The sequence below is a fragment of the Diceros bicornis genome, chromosome 7 (genome assembly GCF_020826845.1).
Source record: "Diceros bicornis minor isolate mBicDic1 chromosome 7, mDicBic1.mat.cur, whole genome shotgun sequence".
Lineage (NCBI taxonomy): Eukaryota > Metazoa > Chordata > Mammalia > Perissodactyla > Rhinocerotidae > Diceros > Diceros bicornis.
In genome coordinates, this window is record NC_080746.1 from 67,759,291 (window position 1) to 67,780,690 (window position 21,400).

Below are 21,400 nucleotides of genomic sequence, written 5' to 3' on the forward strand. Positions count from 1 at the left end.
GAGAGTCAGATGGAATAAAAGTCAAGACCATTTGAGAACCAGCCCCGGAAGGACAGTTACACTTGATTTTACACTTGATTTTTACTATGTTTTGGTAAAGCAACAGATTTGGGCCACGGGCTATTGCTGACAATTCTCCTGAACAGGAGCCCCCTGGGCTCAGCTTTGCTTCTTCAGAAACACTGATTTATTACTCCTTTAGCTCAGGATTCATTTCTTAGGCCACGTGATTCTAACGACACTTCAGAAAGGACATCAGTTTATTCCGGATAGATCTGGTTATCAAAATTCACCTTTCATGGGACCAGAACACAGGCTTTGGAGTCGGACCATCCATGTGATCTTGAGCAAGAGAACTTAGCCCTCTGAGCTCTAGTTTGCTCATATGTTAAATGGAGATAATAACACCTACCTGGTAAGATTACTTTGGGGATTAAATGAGATAATGCGGATATAGTGCTTAGCATTGGACTTGTGACAGGTGAGAACTCAATAAGTCATTATCATTATTACTATAAAGTGAGACCCCCAATTTTCCCCATCTAAGACTTTTCAGATAGAATTTCCCATAATTGCCCAGAACAGCCTCTCACAACAAACGAAGCTCAAGACTGACCACCCTAGAACCTCTTGCCCAGGTTCCTCTTGCCTGGAACTTCATCAGAGGAATAGAATTGATGTTGCTCAAATGTAGGTCTCAAATTTAATTCTGAAACACACAAAGCGACACACATGGAATCGACACTACTAGGAGCCTTGGGCTGAAGCTCAGGGATCTCACAAAGCCACTCAGTGGCACCCCCAGCCTCACTTCTGCACAAAACTACAGATAGGAGAGCGTTCATTGCCACCATCAGTCAAGCCAGAGGGAGATGACAGGGAAACTGCGATAGTGGAGTGCGCAGAGGCTCACGAGTGCCTTACACCTGTAGTCCTGCTCCAACTGGGGGACCACAGTGCTCTGAAGACCCTCAGACCCTTAAAGGGCAACACTCCCTCTTCTCACCAACCCTGCCTCTTCCTTTTTGTCCCTCAATTCAGCAAACATTTATTAAGAGCCCACCACAAGCCAGGGACTATGCCAGGTGCTGGGGAGCTCCTGGGTCTAGCAGGCACAACAGACACCAACATGGAGGGCCCAGATGACAGTGGGTGCTCAAGGTGTTCTCTGGGGTGATCCCGGAGAGGGAAGGATGGGCCAGACTTTTGTTTACCCTCAGTGTGTACGGGGCTAAAGACAGATCTGTTAGCAACAATGTCCTGGCCAGCAGGACACTCACCACATTGGTTTCCTACGTGGCCCTGGCCCACTCCACAGGACTCCGCCCGGCGTTCAGATGTTCTAGGAGACTTTTTAGCCACTTCCAGGTCCATGCCTGAGAGCTGGAGGTGAAACTGCTCCCTGTGGGCAGCCTTCCGGAGCGTGCGGATGGCTTTCCGGAGCCGCTTCTCGGTTCGCTTTACGAGACAGCTTAGATCGCAAGATGCTACAGAAACAAGAGAGACAGCAGCAGGGGAGGAGGTCAGGTTGCAGCACGTGAGGATGTCCAGACGACTGCAGGACCCACTGACACCCATAGTTCCCTGTGGACAGAATGCAGAGGGACCTGGAGCTGGGCACCTAGCAGGCTGGGCAGCATTTGATTCAAACAGAAATTTGTTGACCGAAATGGTACCTTTGGGTTTTTATGAAGAAGATAAAATTATCAAGTTTCAAACCAATTCAGTTTAGTTTGGGGGTGGGAAAAAAAACAGGAGATACTTCAGTGGTTGCACTATGCTTTTCCCAAGAATGATGAAAAGCGAAAGGCAAAGGAATAAGGAGAAGCTGTAAGGAGCCTGGCACCGTAGACTGTTTTCAAACCAACCTGTCACCTCCTTTTGGTTAGTTTCAAGCTCAAACTCAACAGTGATAAACATTTCCTTAGTGGCGCTCGGTCGGCCAGGGGCTCCCGGGACTTGCTTGCCGGAGCTGCATGTAAGGTTTGCGTAGCGGAAGCTCTCTTTTACTGAGCTGTGCTTCTCTGCATGAAGAAACAAGATTATCGGAAGCCAAATCCTGGCAGAGCACGCAGTTGAACATTCGCTAGAGCTCAGTAAACATTTCATTAAAACAACTCTCAAGGGACTAAGTGATTAACTCCAGATGCCAAGACGTTGCAAGCCCTCAGCTTGGAGCACGATGACATTTTAATTTTGGAGAGCCAGTACTGCCTTCTATATAACTTCACAATTTAGCTCATGAAAATTATTTTCCTGGATAAATGCTGGGTATTTCTGACTGACCGGCCACGTATGTGGAAGGCAGGAACCAGGGGTTGTCTTGCGTTCCTGACTGACGGTTTGCTAAGGTACGTTCATGTTCTCACAGTTGGTTTCCTTAAAGCTGGACTGTGAAGTCCCAAGCAGAGGCTGAGCCTTCAACTAAGGAATGAGCACAGGAGTATGAAGGAAACCGACTCCTGCTTTTAGGCAAACTGAGCTTGGTGTAATTCCAACCCGAAGAGAAAGCTGGAAAGTACATCAACAGTGAGGCCTCGTTTTTAAATAACTAGGAGCAATAAATGGCACAAAGAATCAACAGAACCAAACAATATAAGGAAGGTCTAGGAGGGAAGGGAAAGTGTTGCATAAGGCAGGGCCTTGTACATTCCTTTTCCTGACTTGGGCTGTCCCCTCCCCCCCGTGCCTGCCAGTGAATCTTTTAACTAATGATTGTTAACCTGAACCAAAGAGCAGGTCCACATATCACCCACACAATTAATTTGTCTCCATTTTAAAACCTTACTGTTTCAACATAACATCTGTATCATATTCTTCTTCAACATTACAAGGATGTTCAAATCAACAGGTCAGCAGGTGCCAAAGGAAGGAGGAGGCAAATTAATTTTCCCCTCTATATATTTCCCTAAAAATCTATCTTACCCTTTCAAAAGGCTACCTTCAAAACTCAGACTAAACAGATGCTCATTTTGAAACTTTCTCCCTTTCAATTTTCCCCTATCTATTTTTTAAACTTTTTATTTTGAAATAAATTTAGATTTATAAAAAGTTGCTAAGATAGTCCCAAGAGTTCCCACATACTCTTCATCCAGTTTCCCCTAATGTTAACTAACATCGTACGTTAACATGTACATTTATCAAAACTAAGACATTAACATTAGTACAAAACCATTAAATAAACTAAACACCAAATCTATTTTTAAATAATGCTTTTTCCCTCTGATCTAAAAGTGTAAATGCCCACTGTACAGAATTTGGGAAATGCAGGAAAAAAAAAATTAAAATCACCCATCATCCTCCCACCCAGATACAACCACTGCTAACGATACGGTGAGTTTTTTTTCTTCTACTCACTTTTTCTTACACAATTTGGGTTGTACTAGATATACAAGATGTTACTCTCCCTTTTTCCATCTTAGCATGGAAAAACAAGAACATTTTTGTATGTCATCGCACATTCTTTGAAAATATATTATTAATAGCTGCATAATATTCCATCAAATGGAGGTACCAAAACTAGTCTTGCTTAGTTGTTTAAAATAGGTAGTCAAAAGTGACTACAGTAATCTTTATGTTTATTTGTTTGTATGATTTATTTGAGGGTTGACTGGGGAAAGAACCTTCCCTAATACATGAATCCTGATTTACTTTAATTTCCAAAATTATTCTATGAAATAATACTGGAAATGTGAGCCAGGGAAGAAGGAGGAGTGTTGGGTTCTGCTCTTTTCAATAAGGCCAGCTCTACTTGGATGGTGTTTGTTCTGCTGAAGCCAACCGCCTCCAAAAACTAGATCCAGCAGGAAAGCTGGACATTACATCTTTGTTCATCAAAGATTATGCTTTCTGAGCCAAATTTTTTTTTATTTCTTTGGCTTATATTTCAAGCAAACTCTAAGATCTAGAAAATTTAACCCACGATGATCACAAATTGCTAATGCATCTTAAAGCCCTTATTGATTCCTGTGAACTCACAGGTTTCCCCAGAGCTTCACCATCTGTACCTCGCAAAGGAAGCTATGAAGTATAACCCCAGAACTATACAGGGTGCTAGGCTAGGCTCCTCTTCCTCCTTTGAAGAGGGTCTTTGGAGATTCCAAACTTTTTGATCCCATCTGAAAGGCTCAGCTTGTTACAGACCCCTTTCCCAACATGCAGGCAATCTCCCTGCACCAGCCATCTGATTCCATACCTGGTAGTGCTGGTCGCAGACCCTCAGGAAACAGCTCAGCCTTTTTCAAACTACACTTGCCTTCATTTAGCTTAAAGGTTACACTTGTCCTGACGGTGGCGACATCTTCAGAAAGAAACAAGTGAGAGATGTTACCTTTAGAGGCAAGGGAATGGAAACACCAGGTGGGTAATGGCGAGCTATCCACTGGCTGGGTCCCACCACATGGCAGACCCTGAGCCCCTCTCTTACCCTGAGATGAAGAAAGATTTAGATCATGGAGGGCCCATTACCCTGGGACTGGGGACATCAGGAGCCTCCTAAGAGGCTCTTAAGAGTTACCCTCATCCCTCCATCTGAAATGAATCTAGTGCTCAAATATAACAAAAGGAGGACCAAAAACAACCTCAATGGTGAGATGAAATATGAGGTCATTTTTGTGCCTTCCCGAGAAAGAAGACCAGAATCCCCTAGTTCAAATTTGGACAAGACTGACGAGAGAAATGGTGAAGGGAAGATTCTCTTAAATGAGCCTGCCCTGGGAGGGCAGGGCTGAGGGAGCCACCATTCCAGACAAGGACGGCACTCAGTAAATGTGCATTTTCAGAGACTCGGAGGGAGCCAGGATCCCACTTGAGGGCGTCATGTAGCAAAATTCTGCTCTCCTCCCACAGTCAGTCCTAACCATATGTTAGGCTCTGGAGCCAATGACCAGGGTTCAAACTCTAGCTCTTCGACTTGTGATGAGAACTTGAGCAAGTTACTTAATCTTTCTAAGCCTCAATTACCTTATCTGTAAAACAGACATAATTATAGTACCTACATTACCAGGCTGTTGTGAGAATTAAATGAGATAACGCAAAAAAAAAAATAATTTTTAGCCTACTGTCTGGTACATAGTAAGAACTGAATAACTGTTAACTATTTGCTCGCCCATCCTTGAGGTGGCCTAAATCTCCAAGTGACCATTATTGAGGGATTTGGTAAAACAGACCGTGACATCTGCTCTGGTTGGGTCCAAATGTCAGGTAAGAGGGGCAGTGAAGGATAGTGCTTAAGACTCTGGATCCAGACTGCCTGGTTAAAGTCCTGGCTCCACTATTTCCTATCTGAGTCACTTTGGGTATATTTCACCTCTCTGAACCTCAGTTTCTTCATCTGGTTAATGAGGGTAATAGTAAAATGACCCCAGAGGGTTGGAGCATGGATGAAATCAGCAATACATGTAATACAGTGGCTGGCATATTTTAACGGCTCAATCAATATATGCGAGCTATTATCATCATGCTTTGGGTCTCTAGCTTTGCTCATATATATAATATGGACATCAAGAACCATTTCCTCCTTCAGATGTTCTCATGACATAATCATGGAGGTGTCTAAATCTGGGAGGACAAAGCTTCCCAAAGCTTTAAATTTCATTCTTTATCTTCTGACAAGCCAGAAGGGGTCTGGAGCCCTTTCTCTGGACAGAATCCTTGCTCCTCCTGTCATGCCCATGTCTATCTCCCCAGGCACACATTTCCCGCTGGGCCTTTGAGGTGCTTCGGGGTACAGGGAGTTCGAGAGACCTGAGTCTCTTGGTCCCAGAGCTCTGTGGGCCTCTTCCCAAAATGATGACCCCCCAGGGCTGAACACGGAGCCTCCCCAGCACACAGTGGACACTCAGTAAGTATCTGTTACATGGTGAGTCAGATTTCAGGCACCAAGGCTACTGGCAAGAACATCCTGTAATATGCTTATAGCGTCGAGGAGATTAAGAGAAAAGAAAACAAAGCCAATGCCCAAGAACAGCACCCCATGAATGAAGCCCACTGAACACAGTGAGCCCCAGAGAGAACACGCAGATTTGGTGATTACCCCCAAAAGCAGAGTCATTTGATTTTTGCTGTTTGCTCCTGAGAGAAGAGGAAGAGCCGCACGTGACAGAGTAGGCCTCTTGCAGTCCTGACAGACAGAACGTGGATTGTCAACATGTAAGCAAGGTTACAGTCTCTCCTGGTAGCCACTAAAATCACCCCCAACCCCACTCCACATGGACCACTAGAAAAATGCCCCGCATATAGGGTCTCAAAGCATGGGCCTCCGGTGGTCAGGGGCCAGCTGGTCAAAGACCTGGAAGCCCTTTGAGGGCATCTAACACCTAAAGGCCAGGAAGGCCTGGCCCTGGCTTGAGGACCTGCCCCAGGGACTGGGACCCACTCACCTGAAGAGAGATGAATGCCAGAGTGACATCTGAGGACGCACCTGTCTCCTCCACCACTCTTACTGCAATGCAGGGACACGTGGGGTGATACACTAGTGGACAGGACCCCCTTCACTTCTAGACAGGACAAAATACAGACACTTACAGAAAGAGAAGGACACTTTGAGGTGTGACAAGGATGGCTGAGTCCCATGCATCAAAGGCCCCAAGAAAAGAAGGTAGAGCTGACATCCAGCATAGAACACAGACACCAGGCACTATTTCCCACCAAGGGAGAGGAGCTCCTTGTGTGCTGTTCTTTTCATACAAAAAAGCAACCAGGAAAACAGAAGTGAGTTCCAACCTACACAGAAGCACAGAAGGAAACACCAAAGAGCCTGCAAAGTATCTCCTGTTTTTGAACTATTTAAAGAATGGCTGCTGCAGCTGAGGAGAGAATTCAGTGGAGGGATGGTCAGCTGCACTCCGGGTCCAGTCGGACGTGGGAGAGTGCTGCTGGGCCAGTGGTGAGCCCGCTGACTGAGTCTGAGCCTCGGCGCCCCTTACCCACACAGTCTTTTTTATTCCAGTGGAGCTTGTATGCAGAGTGGCATTGGCATTCGTAGCTGCCCACTGTGTTCACACAGACCTGCTGACAGCCTCCATTGTTGATGCTGCACTCATTGGTGTCTGTGGAACAAAACACTCTCCTGTCACAGCAGCCCATCGCTGACCCCCCTGACACTATCCTTCCCTTGAGGAAGGGGCAGGAGGGGAGTCACGTGGCTGAAACTCACTAAACAAAGAGAAGGTGCTGACTGCCTTCAAGATGTGCAGCTGACCCCACTCCCCCTCAGTGGATTTCCTGCCATGAGCCTCACCAGGATGGTCTCAAGTTCTATTCCTGACCAAACCATTCCCCCAGTAGAGACACTCAGAAGGGGTCACACTCTACTTTCAGATGTCCAAACTCAGACACTGCATAGGCTTCCAATTTAAAACTCCACCATCTTCCTGGGCTACATACCAAGGGAGATAGACAGACAGTTGACACTTGACAGTTCATATAGTTAAGGTATAGAAAAGGAAAAGGACTTGCATTAATCCCCATCAAACTGAGACTGAGTCCAGGTTGGAAAGTGGCTCCAACTAAAACCCAGATACACATCCATATTCAGGGAACACTTCCTTGGGGTTTCTTGATGGACTGGGAGAGTATGTTTTTACCCATGCCAAGGATGTGTTGAAAAGGAGAAGAGAGACAACATTATCTATAGCAAATCACTACTACCCATTCTTCTTAAGCACAGGACACAAGGATTGGGCAAGAAGTATTTAGGCCAGTGGTTCCCAAATCCTCAGATCCTCAGAACCACCTTGGAAGCCCTAGACATTCTGAAGCAGAATCTGAATCTGTATTCTCAAAGACTGCTGAACAAATCTGATGATCAGGAGGAGCGAAGTGGTGCCAGATCTGATTTACGCCATAGTCTACTTGAACATAGGTGAGGAGACATCAGAATATGTTGCTACCTGGGCTCAGAGCAGAGAGAGAAAATCGATGGTCCCACTTCCAGCTCAAAGATCTGCATAAAGACCAGTTCAAAGAGCTCAGACCAAGGCTTCACAGCTAGTTCCTATGCACAGCAGGGCTATGGAATTGGCTGGTGTCCTGCCAAGCCTCTCTGAGGACTGTAGTTTACTACCCACTGGGAAGTTCCAACGGATAGAGTATCTGCTCCTGAGAGATCCTCCCATTCTCTGAATACAACTGCGTCAATAAAGTCAACAACGAATTCACAGCTGAAAGAGCTCAGCTCCTCTCTCTGCTCCACTTTACACTCGACGTGTTAAAGGATAAATGCGGGGAGATTTCCCTTAGCAGACGCTTCCCTTGAATTGATGGGCTCTCTACTACTGTACAGGGACTGGAATGCCCCATTCATCCCCCAGCGTAGGAAAATTGGCCCTAATCTGGGGAAACTTTAGGAATAGACTCTGCTTTTCGGCAAGCCCAGCCTCACCCAACTCTAGAGGGATTCTGCTCACCTCCACAGTGGGTAAAGCCATAGAGGGTGTACCCTTTGTTGCAAGCACATGTGAATGTGCCAGGGTGGTTGATGCAGCTGTGGTCACAGGTCCTATCCAAAGAGCATTCGTCCACATCTGTAATTGTCAGAGGGAGAGGGGAGCTAAAACCAACTCTAATAGATGAGGGGAGAGAACATGTTTATAACACCAGTTACTGATAAACAACAAAAACAACACAAACAGAGTAAAAAATTATCTATCAGCTCAATTGTGTTAAAAAAAAGTGTTGAGCAGCCCACAAAACGTATACTCGCTGCCAGTACCCTTACTTCCAAATTTTATTGCAAATTGCACTTGCCTAAAAGCTCAGTTGGTCTCTCTCACTCATGCTTATTTGCAGGGCTGAGTAATTTAAAATATTTAAATGAAGACAAATGAGATAACATATCTAGAAAAGGTTTGTAAACTATAAGGCGTTAACCTATGCATCATTATTGTTATATTGCTATCGTTAAAACAGCAATAGTAATTTTATAACCTATGGCCAATTAAAAGGAGAAAACACTTGAGTTGAAGATAAATCTGGTTCCTATCTCTTTCAGATCTTTCCAGACTTAGTCTTCTGGCCCAGGAGGCCAGTTGATCCTGGGTTTTAATGCCCTCTGCACTAAAAGAATGCATTAACATTAACATCCTCAGTAATTTTCTATTGCAGACACTGAAATTTGGCATTTAAGCTCCAAACTAGATTCTCTTGGCCAATCTCTTGGCTTTGTTCCTCCCCCATGGTTCAGTCCCATGGGGACTTCTTGTTCAGTTTGGAGGCATCCTTGGCTTCAGCTGAGGTCATGGAAACTAGCCTCAGGAGGCTGCATTTGCCAATCTAATCATCTCTTCTTCCCTGGTCTGGTCCTCACATCTTTCCTGCAGACCAGAATTTCAGTGCTTCACTTCCTCAACACTTTGGAGGGTTTTAACAGAGTTATGACTTGCGTCTCCAAATGGATAAACCAGGACCAGTGCAGAACTCACTGGAAGCCTACTAGACCATTGCTTGATCTCTTTTTCAACACCAAATGTGCCATGAGAAACTACATTAATAAAAACCAAACATTTGGAAGGAATTGGAGGAATGAAAAAATGAAATAAAAAAGGGCAAATTATTATAAAACCTCTTCATCCCCAACTTTTCCCAGAAATCCTGGCAATGTCTTCAGTAAATTTGTTCTCTGCAAATATTTGTTCTACCAAGACTTATCAGTGAAAAATGAGAAATAGTCCATTTCTTCCATAGTAATTGACATCACTTTGTGAATTCTGTTATTAATATCAGCCAGTTACCGAGAAAGTAGACTCATTCAGTAGCTGACTTTGGCTGCTCATGATGGGCTTTTGCTTTGCCAAAAATAATGAGATCACTTTTCTAATTCCTTTTTAATGTGTTTACACAGCTTAAACAGTATTTCATGCTCTATACATTGTGAAACGTTATGCGGAACAGCAAATTTGCTTTCCAAGTCAAATGGAAGAAAACCACACAATAATCATGTACAATGAACTCGCTGAATTTAAAGCGGGCTATGCTTGAACTGCCTGACAAATTATGTATTAAGAAGAAACAACCGAGAGAAATCCAATTGACACCATGAGGTTAAAAAAAGGTAATGTTACATCTTTATTATCTGAAGTGAAATCAGGTGTGATTTTCTGATTGCGATTTAATCCTGGGATTTCTAACAAAATAAGAGAAGTTCCCTTGACACACACCTTATGTGAGAGGGATGTATCTGAGAAGGGGTCTGCAATCCTGCCCAAAGACCCACCAGCCTCTCCTCCACTCAGTCCCCTCCCTCCCTCTCCACCATCCCTTTCTCCAAGCACCAAAGGCTGGTCATGAAAACAAGGGCTATAAGGAAGAGACCGACCAGTGCATAACTTTGATTATAGGATGACCCCAACTTTTTGCCAAGAAAAAGTAGGTTAACTAAATCTACATATTTTTGCCACCAAATTTTGTTATAAAATCCACAATATTAAAGGAAATTTTAGAAAACAAAAATTATTCATAATCTCAACACCCTAATGCAGTCATGTTTGCATTCTGTGATCCATTCCATGTCTAGCAGTGAGCTCTTCTGTAATCACACCAGATGGGTTCTTTGAGGTGTTCCCTAATCATGAACAGCTTAATTTCCAAAATATACCTGTGAGCTACATCAGTGTTTTTATTCTACCTAACAGATGAAATAAGTGAAGCACAGGTTGGAGGCTGGATTAATGACTCCATCAAGAAGCCGAGGGAGCCACTCTCTGCCAGGGTGGGGTTTCGTCTTCTCTGCTCCAACCAGCAGGTACTGCACAGCACAGCTACGTTTCAGCACATACCTTGGCAAGACTTCTCATCTGTTAATAATTTAAACCCCTTTTTGCAGCTGCAGTCAAAACTGCCCACGGTGTTTTTGCAGAAATGATCACAACCTCCGTTGCAGGTCTGGCACTCATCAATATCTGTAATAGGCAAGCATTGGCAAATCAGACAGTGATACTTGCCCCATTTTCCACAAATCCCTGAAGTGCTATTGTGTGTGCTTCATTACTCTCTGAAACAAAAACAGACCCATAAAAGCATTTAAGAATGTTTGCTGATGTTTTTAATCTTACACATGTTTTCTTGTCTGGCTTAACCAATTTTGAAAGACAAGTGCCTCATTCCCTTGGGAATTCTGCTTAACACTGACCTTGGCTAGCATGAAGGAAACAAACTCTGGAAAAGAATGGTGATGTCCTCTTATGTTCTCATCCTTGCACTGTTCTCTCAAGATAAGACGGCACCCTTTGGTATACTTTCCATTCCAATTTAATGATTAAAGTTATAAGGAACTAGAACATTTGTTTTGGCAAATTACACAGTGATCAAATAGCCTCAATGCTTTTAAATGATTCCTGATACTCAAATTAATCTCAACTTTTCTCAGTTTCATCTGGTAACTCGTTATCTACTTTTTATCATGTTAAAGAAGTAAGCCTTTGTACTCTTGCCCACGGAATACTAGCAGATCATTGCGGTCTCCCTTCATCAGTAAAAGTTAATGGTATAGTTATTCATTAAGTCTCTAGATAATAATCTTGCCTGTTATTTATACAATAATCTCTAGGCTGTTATTTACAATATGTTGATATTATCTCTTGCAAATGAATGTTTCCTTGAACTTCTGCCTTTTTCTAATAAGGCCACTGCCTGAAATGGATTATTTGACGCTTATAGAAGTTGACCTTCTCAACAGTTAGTGTAATTAAGTCGGTTCTTATTAAGCTTACTCAATTATAACCTTCCACGAGCCCAGGGAAGAAAAGCCTCCATCGATATAAATCATAAGCAAATCTGGAGTCACTCAGGAGGTGTGGAGGGGATGAGCTGCCTTTATCCCCACACATTAGCAGCATGGAGAGGCACAGGCTACCTTTACAGGTCTTCCCATCCAACTGGAGAGTGAATCCAACAGGACAACTACAATGAACACCTGTCGAAGTATCCTTACAGGTGCGATCGCAGCCTCCATTGTTGACAGCACAGGTTTCTGACAAGGAGGTAAGAAAAAGGCAGTTAGCTTCCAAAGAAGTGCTGATACAGCCGCGAGGAAAGGGATATTGGTGCCGTGTTAATACTTGACAAAATTCATGAAAGCCAAGAAGCATGGTGGGGTACTCATGGTTATATCCCAAGTCTCTGCCACCTGCAGGTGAGAGAGAGGGAGAGCAGGTGCAGCTCCTCCCACCCATCTAAATAAGTGACATCTCCCAAAGCTTCACAGGGTAACCAGAGGGGTAAAGATGCCTCTCCCAACCAGCTGAGCCTTTCCCCGCTAATGGCAGATTTGAAGCCACTAAAAGTTCCTGTTGACCAAAAGCCAGTGACCTGCTAAGTACGACCACATCTGGCAGGTTCGAGGTGAATCCCTTCAACATGAGTAATGGGCAAAGCAAGCGAGGGCAAGCATCGCCCACCCCAACCATTCCCTCACTGCAGGCCAATGACTTTATCCTTGCAACTGCCAATTAACTCAGATTAGAAGTTTACCTTTCCCTGAAAAGAGAAAAAGCTGTCATAACTACATGAAAAATCAGCCACAGTTGTTAAATTGTATCTATCAAGATGAAGAACAATAAGAAAAGGGCCTTCTAGTTCTGCATTTCATACAGTTATTTCAAATAATAAACAAATGCTAATTAACATTCATTCAATTATTAGCATCTAGGCATCCAGAAACTGATTTTACTTCCATAGCTACCTCATTGTAAAGCCTTGGCGGACAAGCTTAGTTCTGGTTCAATATGACAGATAAAACATATCTGTTTATCTCTGTTTTCTCCTAAAATCTCACTAAAATGACAGTAAATAGATTTTAAAAAGTATAAATCCTTAAGGAGAAATAAAACAGAAGAGAAGACACCAGACAAAAGATGTCTAATCTTCTGGAAGTGGCGGGGCAATGGAGAAGCAGTAACGGGCAGAGCAGAAAGCTAAACCCTAGCGGTCAGCAGAGGAAACACCAACAAGTAGTGAGCACAGAGAAGCCACAGAATCCCAGAAAGGCCCAGGAGCTGGAGGTACTAAGTTACCCTAGAGGCAGAGGTGAGAATGGAGTTAAAAATAGGAAGACTGAGGGGGCCTGCCCAGTGGCGTAGTGGTTAAGTTCGTGCGCTCCGCTTTGGTGGCCCGGGGTTCGCAGATTCAAAACCTCGGGCACAGGTCTACACACCGCTTATCAAGCCATGCTATGGCGGCATCCCACATGTAAAGTAGAGGAAGATGGGTATGCATGTTAGCCCAGGGCCAGTCTTCCTCAGCAAAAAGAGGAGGATTGGCAACAGATGTTAGCTCAGGGCTAATCATCCTCACCAAAAAAAAAAAAAAATAGGAAGATTGATTGAGAGTCTGTATAACAAACAGATGAGCCCCCAGATGCCCTCCTTAATTCCACAGCCAGCTGACTACCCCATCCCTATTAGGACTACAGCAGAGAAATGTATCCTCTAGAGAAGCTGTACCAGAGAAGCACTGGAGCCAAGGGTACCAGGAATAGTAGAGGTGGGAGGGGGAGGCACTGTCAGGTGAAAGTCTACACCCTGAAAAGAGAGATCTCAAACCCTCATCCCCTCCCTCCACTCCCAGAATGCTGGCAGCCAAGCCTATGTCCCCTTGGCAGGAGGCTGAAGGATTCTTCTCCAGCTAAAGTGACCTGCCCAAATGAAAAGACCTATAGGTATTGGTATTTGAGGATCTCCAAATGAAAGGCTAAGTCACTGTCTAGTCACCAAGCATAAAGCCCACCAGTTGACAGAATATCCAACTGGCTTTTTAGTATTTCACTACTAAATAGGAAAAGTCAGCCAAAAATCACCAGATATTTCAGGAAAGCTTCTAATATGAAATAAATACACCAAATCAAACAGGGAAAAAGGAACTTCGAGAAAACAAAGATAATACAGAGAACAAAACAGAAGTTAAAAATCTTATAATTCATTTCCTCAGGGAGATAAGAAAAACATCCATGAAATAAAAACAGGTTCCTAAAACAAAAGACCAAAGTAAAATTCTTGAAAAATTAAAATACGAAAGCAGAAATTCAAAGGGAATCTTATTGAGGGATTAGAAGTAAAAAAAATGAAAAATCTCCTAGAAAGTAGAACAAAAATATCCAGAAGAGAAAAGAGAAGAAAATTAGAGGTTCAATCCAGGAGTTACAACACCTAACAGGAGTTCCAGAGAGAAAGAACGGAGAAAATGGAGTGAAGAAAATTACCAAAGAAAAAAGATAAGAAAATTTCTCAGAACCAGGGGACTCAAATGTCCCTAGTGAAAAGGCCTACTGAGTGCTCAGCATAACAGGTGGGACAAGTCCCACAGTGAGGGACCTTATTGTGAAATTTCAGATCGCCAGGGACAACCAGAAGACCCTGAAAACATCCAGAGAGAAGCTTTCATAGGTTCCACACAAAGATCCAAGAATAAAAATGACTTTAGACTTCTTGAAACAACACTGAATGCTCAAAAACAATAGAGCACTATTCCAAACTCTGACGGAACCTTCTTTCCAGCTCTGAATTCCATACGGAGCCAAATTCTCAAAAAAGGGTGGAAGGAGAATATAAAGGCATTTTCAGGCATGCAAAATTTTTAAAAATCTATATCTACCCGTGTAAACTAACAAAATTGAAGACATGGGATCCACCAAAACAGGAAGGTAGTGAAAGGAATTCCCAGGTTGCTGCTAAAGGGAAGGCCCAGATGAGAGCTGTGCAGCCGGCCCCAGGAGTCAGGCCCCACTAGAGCAGGGTGGAAGCCTCAGAAGAGACTTTTTAAGAAGCAAATGGAATTGATAAGTTACCTGCTGTATTGGAACACACTGAAAGGATTTTAGAGCTCTGTCAGAAATTTGCAACAGAACTGGTAAGAGGTACTTAGAAAACCAAGCAAACAAAGAAAATATAATCATAGCACATTACAAGACTCAGGGGTGAATCATATTTAGTCACAATTCATAGTCACAATAATGTAAGCATATGTATTGATTTAAATTGTGATAAAACCATAACAAGGGTATGGGGAGTAGGGAAGAGTGTGTGTGTGTATTGTGGGACAGAAGAGAACTAAGACATTTGCTGTAGTTGTGGCACATCAAGAAATAGCCATATGCACTTTGCTTTTCAGAAATACGGGTAAGGGGGAGTCAGGAGAAGAAGAAACAACTAGGAGAATTGAAAATTGTTGCCTCTGGCAAATGAGATGAGGGAATGGGAAGTTATGAGACAAGGAAATGATATATTTCATTACAAGCTTAACAGTACTAATTAAGTTTTTTAAGTTTTTATATTATTCATATGTACTATTTTAATTTAAGGCAATTAAAAATAATCATTTTAATAGCACAGAAAAGAGCTCAGAAATGTCACGTGCCTGGTAACCAACAGTTGCTCAATATCTCACCTGACTATTAAATCCAGAAGCTATCAAAAAATCAGCTTTGTTCAGGTCAAGCCAAGTTTTCTCCAGAATAATAATGTGTCAGAGGATCTGTCTGATTCCCACCCCTACAGCCACCACCTCTACTTCTGCTCTCATCTCCAGCTCCGCTGGCAGACCTGCTGGCAGACCTTCCCACGTCCCATAGCCAAGTGCCACTCTTCTCCATTTATCTCCTCTGCCGTTAACATGGGCTGAGTCAGAAACAGAAGACTCAGTGGACAAAAATGAGCCAAATCACCGCGCTAAGCTAGGGGCTGCCCAAAGTGCCTCTGGTCACAGCTACTCAGAAGGCATTGGGCTCTTTTGCATATTATTATCCTAACTGAGCCTCCTGATAACCCTAAGAGGTAGATTTTATTACATCCATTTTAAAGAAAGACCAGGACACAGAGGCTCAAGGCAGATGCTCAAGTCTCACAGCTAGCCGGGGCAGCGCTAGGACGCTAACCCGGTAATTCTGACAGCTGGCCCGGCGCTCTTTCTGCGATACCAGGGGTCTTGGATGGTGACTAAGAACAGCAGGGAGTGAAGAACAGACACTCCCTGGCTTGACAGAGCTGCTCACCCCGGTCCAGCTGGTCTGAGGGCACCTGGGCCCCAGGTTCAGGCCTGATGTAGAAAGTTTGGGAGGGAAAGGGACAATGGCCATGGCCTGAGGAGGGTGGGTGAGGCGCCTACCCATGAGCAGCCGCCGTTTCACCCGTTTATCCCCATCTGCCACTAATGTGGCATTGCTCTCCGTCACCTCCAGGGCAGGGTCCTCTCGCTCTACAAGAAACGCAAAAGAGCACAGTTCTCAGACTGAATGAGTCAGATTATTCATCCCCTGCACAACCACTTCTGCTGAAATCCCAGACATGAGAACAATGTAAGATATGTGACTTTCTTCACTCAATAAAAATGTGTTGTGATGAGGCTCTGCGGGAAACACAGCACGTTAAATGGCTGCAGAGCCTTGACAAACATCAAATATGGAAAAGATTTTTGAAATATATTGCACTGACCAGAAACATTAGGGAATGCAAGCTTCAGAGTCACTCCAGTACCCTTAGTCCAGAACAAAAAGAATCTCAGGCCTGGAAACCTCTAAAGCAGAGCTAGCAAAGGACACCCCATATAGGGCAGCGCAGGCATCCTGCCAGAAATATGCAGCCATGGCTTCTGCTGACCCTAATGGCTGCCGTGTCATCACAAACAACTGGCTTTAACTTCACGTCGCCCTGGCTTCTTGGGATGCGTTGTCCCAGTCTCCAGAATACCAGCTTCAGGAGCAGCCTAGACCAGGAGAGGAGAAAGGGCTTTCCAAGGTCACACAGGGAGAGAAGGACTGCCATGCCAGGCCTAGACCACTCGCATTGCCACATGTGAAGTAGCACGGGACCCATTTGGGGACAAACGCACTGGAAACACCCTGCATCTAGTGCTAAACACCATTAAGTGTTAGGGTTAGGGTTACGGTTAGGGTTAGGGGTGGGCGGGCTGTGCAGACCCTCACCCAGTGTGGGGGTCACCACTCACCGAGGCAGCTCCTCCCATCTGCATGCATCTTGTACTGTGGATGGCAGCTACACTCTGGGCCTTCAGCCGTGTCCTCACAGGAGTGCTGGCACCCGCCGTTTCCATGGTTACAGGTCACTGAGAGGAAAATGATTCAATACATTAAGCACTGAGATTTCCACAACCAGGGCTGTGTTTGCTCCAGAAGAACTCTGATTTCCATTCAGCAAGTATTTGAGCACCTAGTACCTGCTAGGCCCTGTGCATAAAGGAGATAGGCCTGACTCAGCCCCTGTCCCTGTCTGTGTGCACAGATAGTCACAATACGAATGGTAGAAATGCTGAAGGACATGGTTGAGTAAAGTCACATTGGAAGACACAGATGCGAGAGCGGAAGGAGATATTCACTATTTAAGGGAAATTACACCAAACAATTCTAGACTACTGCTTTGCTCTATCAGGAGAAGTTTGCATTTAATTCAGCTGTACGGGGCATTTGGGAAATGCTACAGCACTTTATGTCTGGAACAGACAATATTTAATTTGTACATATATGTTAGGATTTCTCTCATCAGATTCCATCTGGATTAGTTAGAAGGGAGGGTAATCAGAGAAAATGATGACTCTTTGCACACAATTAATGCAACATTAACCAATAATTATGAAGACTATGCATGAACCCATTGATGACAGGCCGAAAAAAAAAAAAAAAACCCAACTACAAAGCTATCTATTCATCAAACCTAACAGGGGTTACCTCTGGCAAAGGAAATGGGAAGGGGAAAGTTACATGTTTTCTTTACACACTTTGGGCTGTTTGAATTCTTACAGAGGCATTTGTAATTTTTCTAACTTAGAACTAAAAACATTTTTGCGATGTGAGAAAGAAACTGTTCTGTGATTACAGTTATGTAAAAATTGTGTATGCATAGGAACAACTAAATAGGAACATGAAAAAAATGAAGAACTGGTTATGTGGTAGAATTCTGGATCCTTTTTTTCTTTTTTCTTTCCTCAAGCGTAATTATATTATTTGAGCAGCGACATCTTAAAAACATCTTAAATTTTTAAAAATAAACTTTCAGATATTCTACTGGCCCCTGAAAAACTGTGAAAGGCAAGAGTCTTGTTCCACAGGTGAGTCTCAGAGGACCTGGTCCTCCTTTTGAAGATACCTAGAGCCAGGATAAGTGGTCTCCGCTCTGCTCAGCCCACTGGAAGCCCTCAGGGACAGCCTCACTTTTAGGGGCCCTAAGAGCCTCTCAGAACCTGTTGTTTGCATGTGATGGTGACACCAGCCCTGGCTTGGCAGGCTTCAAGGCTGCACTCGGCTTTGTGATGGAGACATGGAAAGAAGTCTCTCACCAATGAAACTATTTCCTCATCTCTTAAGTGCTAAAGTCTACTCACTGTAAACAACCATCCCTAGCAAACTGGAGGGGTCTTCTAGAAGGTCCATGGCTTCGTGAAGAGTTCTTAAAGGGAAACTCTCAGTGTCTCCTCTGGCATAAATAGTGGCTTAGGAACACCTTTAATGGCTGGTTGTTTCCTATTTTCTGTTGGAGTTTCATTATTGTGTTTCATCATCGTATGGCTGTGTATACCATTCATTGACCCATTCATTAAACACATGTGAATTGAGTACGTCCTTCCTTCCAGGGGAAGACCAAGAGGCAAAAATAAGACAAAGTCCTTGACTGAGAGGGGCTCATAGTTGGGAAGACAGACACATAAATGCACAATACAACCCTGAGTGTCATGTGCTATAACTGAGGAATAAACAGTGCTGTGGGAGCCAAAATACAAATGGCTGCCCTGTCTGAGGCCATCAGGGTGGCTTCTGAGGTAGTAGAAGATAGGGATTTAGAGCACCAGCCTTAGAATTAGGCGGACCTACGTTTGAATTCTACACTTCATCTTAGCCAAAAGGCCGAGAAGCGATACGTTTGAATTCCAGTTTTCCACTTACTCCCTGTGTGACCTTGTTGCTTTCTCTTCTCCACAATTTTCTCAACTGAAAATGAGGATAATAATGACTCTTTGCACACAATTATGATTATGATTGTAAGAATTAAATGGAATATGGTACATCTTTGGACAAGCCTTTGCATATAGTAAACGCTCCCCCAAAAGTAGCCATTATCTTTATCAGTATTAGAAGTTAGGCAGGATATTATAGGCTGAGTGAGAATTCACCAACCAAGGAAGGGAGGAGGGCTTGGAAAAGGCTTGGAGGCATGAAAGAATATGGGCTTTTCTCCAAAAGGCAAGGAGTTTGGTGTTCGGGGAAAGAAGGTAGATGAGGCTTATACAAGAAGCAGGAACCAGGTAGCAGAGAGCTGTGATTGCCAGATGAAGAATTCGATTTTATTCTACGGGAACATGGAGACCTGGCCCCCAACATTCATACTCCTTACTCCTAAATTTCATTTCTTTCTAACTGGTTCCTTTAAAAAACATCCTTTCCCTTTCCTACGGGAGACTACCCTTGTGCAGTGAACTCAGTACCCAGTGGGGGTCAGTGTCTCATGCCGGCTGCCTTCCCTGATGCTGCTGCCGTGCCATGAGGTGGTGTTTCTGATGCCGGGCTGCAAAAGACAACCTCTGGGGTAGGGCGGTTCCCAGCGCGGGCGTGCGCCAGTCTGTACTTACAGATGCAGTCTCTCTGGTTCTTGGCCAGCTCAAAACCAGGCCTGCACTCGCAGACGACGCTGCCCCTCGGGGCCTCCTTGCAGATGTGACTGCAGCCGTGATTCTTATTCATGCAGCTCAGACCTTCTGCAAAACAGCAGCATGCAGCTGGTGACCAGGCTGTGGTGAGAATCCTGAACCCCAGGGGGGCCGCAAGGGGCTGGGAGGTGGGCCATAGACCTGCCTGCCTGGGTCTCCATCAGCCCCACATTTTAAAAAACTATGTCGTTAGGCCGGCCTCGTGGCTTAGCGGTTAAGTGGGCGCGCTCTGCTGCTGGCGGCCCCAGGTTCTGATCCCGGGCGCGCACCGACGCACCGCTTCTCAGGCCATGCTGAGGCCGCGTCCCACATACAGCAACTAGAAGGATCTGCATCTACGACATACAGCTATCTACTAGGGCTTTGGGGGAAAAAAATAAATAAGTAAAACATTAAAAAAAAAAATTTGTTGTTAAAATCAAGCCAGGTCAAGGGGCCGGCCCTGTGGCTTAGCGGTTAAGTGCGCGCACTCCGCTGCTGGCGGCCCGGGGTTCGGATCCCGGGCGGGCACCGACGCACCACTTCTCCTGCCATGCTGAGGCCGCGTCCCACATACAGCAACTAGAAGGATGTGCAGCTATGACATATAACTATCTACTGGGGCTTTGTGGGGGAAAAAAATAAATAAATAAAATCTTTAAAAAAGAAAAATCAAGCCAGGTCAATTAACAGAGACATGAAAAATGTCTTAAGTCACCCAAGAGATATGATGTCTCAACTCTCCTAAAGAGGTAGGAGCCCTCCCGATACACTGAAAAGAAAGCACCCACCAGGAGCCCTCTGTTGGCTGTGGAACCAGAGCCTGTAGACTCCAGGAACTGGTAATTCAGACTCTTACCTCTGCCATGTTGTTACCCGTGAACTGATCAAGAAGGCAATGAGAAAAGGAGAATCTCTCTAAGAAAATCTGCAAATGGACTGATGAAGATTCCCAACTTTTCACATACTCTTGAAGATGATTTTCAGAAAATTTCCACCCTCCTCTCCACCTCCACCAAATCCATACTTTGGAGGTGACTGTGACTACTGTATTTTGGCTTCACCACACAGACACCTGCCCAGGGACCTCTCTGTGTGACCACCCTCAGTTAGTCCCTGCGCCCTCCCTCAGTAGGCTCAGAGCACAACAAAACAACAACAGAGAGAACAGAAAGAGACCTCATACATGTGGTTTCCTTAGCTGCTGTAATATTCTTTTTGGGTATTCTATAATTTTCATTAGGCCCGATCTTGTGGTCACAGTGATAGGAAGGGGGGTGTTTTCCTGGGTGGTTTAACACGCATCTAAATGATGGGGTCATAGCAAAGTATACATGTATGTGGTTTGCCAGCATCATACCTCTTCTCAAACCCTTTCTCTGAGAACTGGCCGCCTACCAGCACTCTGAAGGAACTATTATCACACCCAAGAGTATTCTCAAAAGCTCTGCTCAGTCTGTACTGCATTATTAAGTGTGTATTCACATGATGCTTCTTTGCATTTGTGCCACACCACACTAAAATATCTTTAAGAGTAGGGATTTTGTTCTCACTGGTTCTCTACTAACAAGACACTTTCTAGAACTGGAAGTAGTACTGCTCTAAACATGAGTACAAAAAGCTTTCATTCAACTTCTCTAGGATCCAACACTGTTTTGTATTGTGCCCGTAAAACCTTAGCCAATTGGTTCTAATGAAGTCAAAAGTCACCTCTCTCCAATTCTCACCACAGAGCCGTCGATCTATGCTTAACTGGAATAATTGTTTTAATACAACA

At 44.3% G+C, this 21,400-nt stretch overlaps 1 protein-coding gene across 4 annotated transcripts in view; it reads right to left on the reverse strand.

Annotated features, from left to right (window-relative positions):
- Positions 1–21,400, reverse strand: part of SCUBE2 (signal peptide, CUB domain and EGF like domain containing 2) — a 65,053-nt gene that overhangs the window by 25,727 nt on the left and 17,926 nt on the right. For 2 of the 4 annotated variants that reach the window (XM_058545953.1, XM_058545952.1), the window contains exons 5-16: positions 19,567–19,692; positions 16,936–17,052; positions 16,096–16,185; positions 11,852–11,968; positions 10,776–10,898; positions 8,409–8,525; positions 6,927–7,049; positions 6,381–6,497; positions 6,035–6,121; positions 4,196–4,300; positions 1,869–2,024; positions 1,281–1,487 (exon numbers count right to left, since the gene is read on the reverse strand). In XM_058545953.1, coding sequence (XP_058401936.1) covers positions 1,281–1,487; positions 1,869–2,024; positions 4,196–4,300; positions 6,035–6,121; positions 6,381–6,497; positions 6,927–7,049; positions 8,409–8,525; positions 10,776–10,898; positions 11,852–11,968; positions 16,096–16,185; positions 16,936–17,052; positions 19,567–19,692 — 1,485 coding nt within the window. The remainder of the gene's footprint in view (positions 1–1,280; positions 1,488–1,868; positions 2,025–4,195; positions 4,301–6,034; positions 6,122–6,380; positions 6,498–6,926; positions 7,050–8,408; positions 8,526–10,775; positions 10,899–11,851; positions 11,969–16,095; positions 16,186–16,935; positions 17,053–19,566; positions 19,693–21,400) is intronic. The other 2 variants (XM_058545955.1, XM_058545954.1) reach the window with 1 other exon arrangement.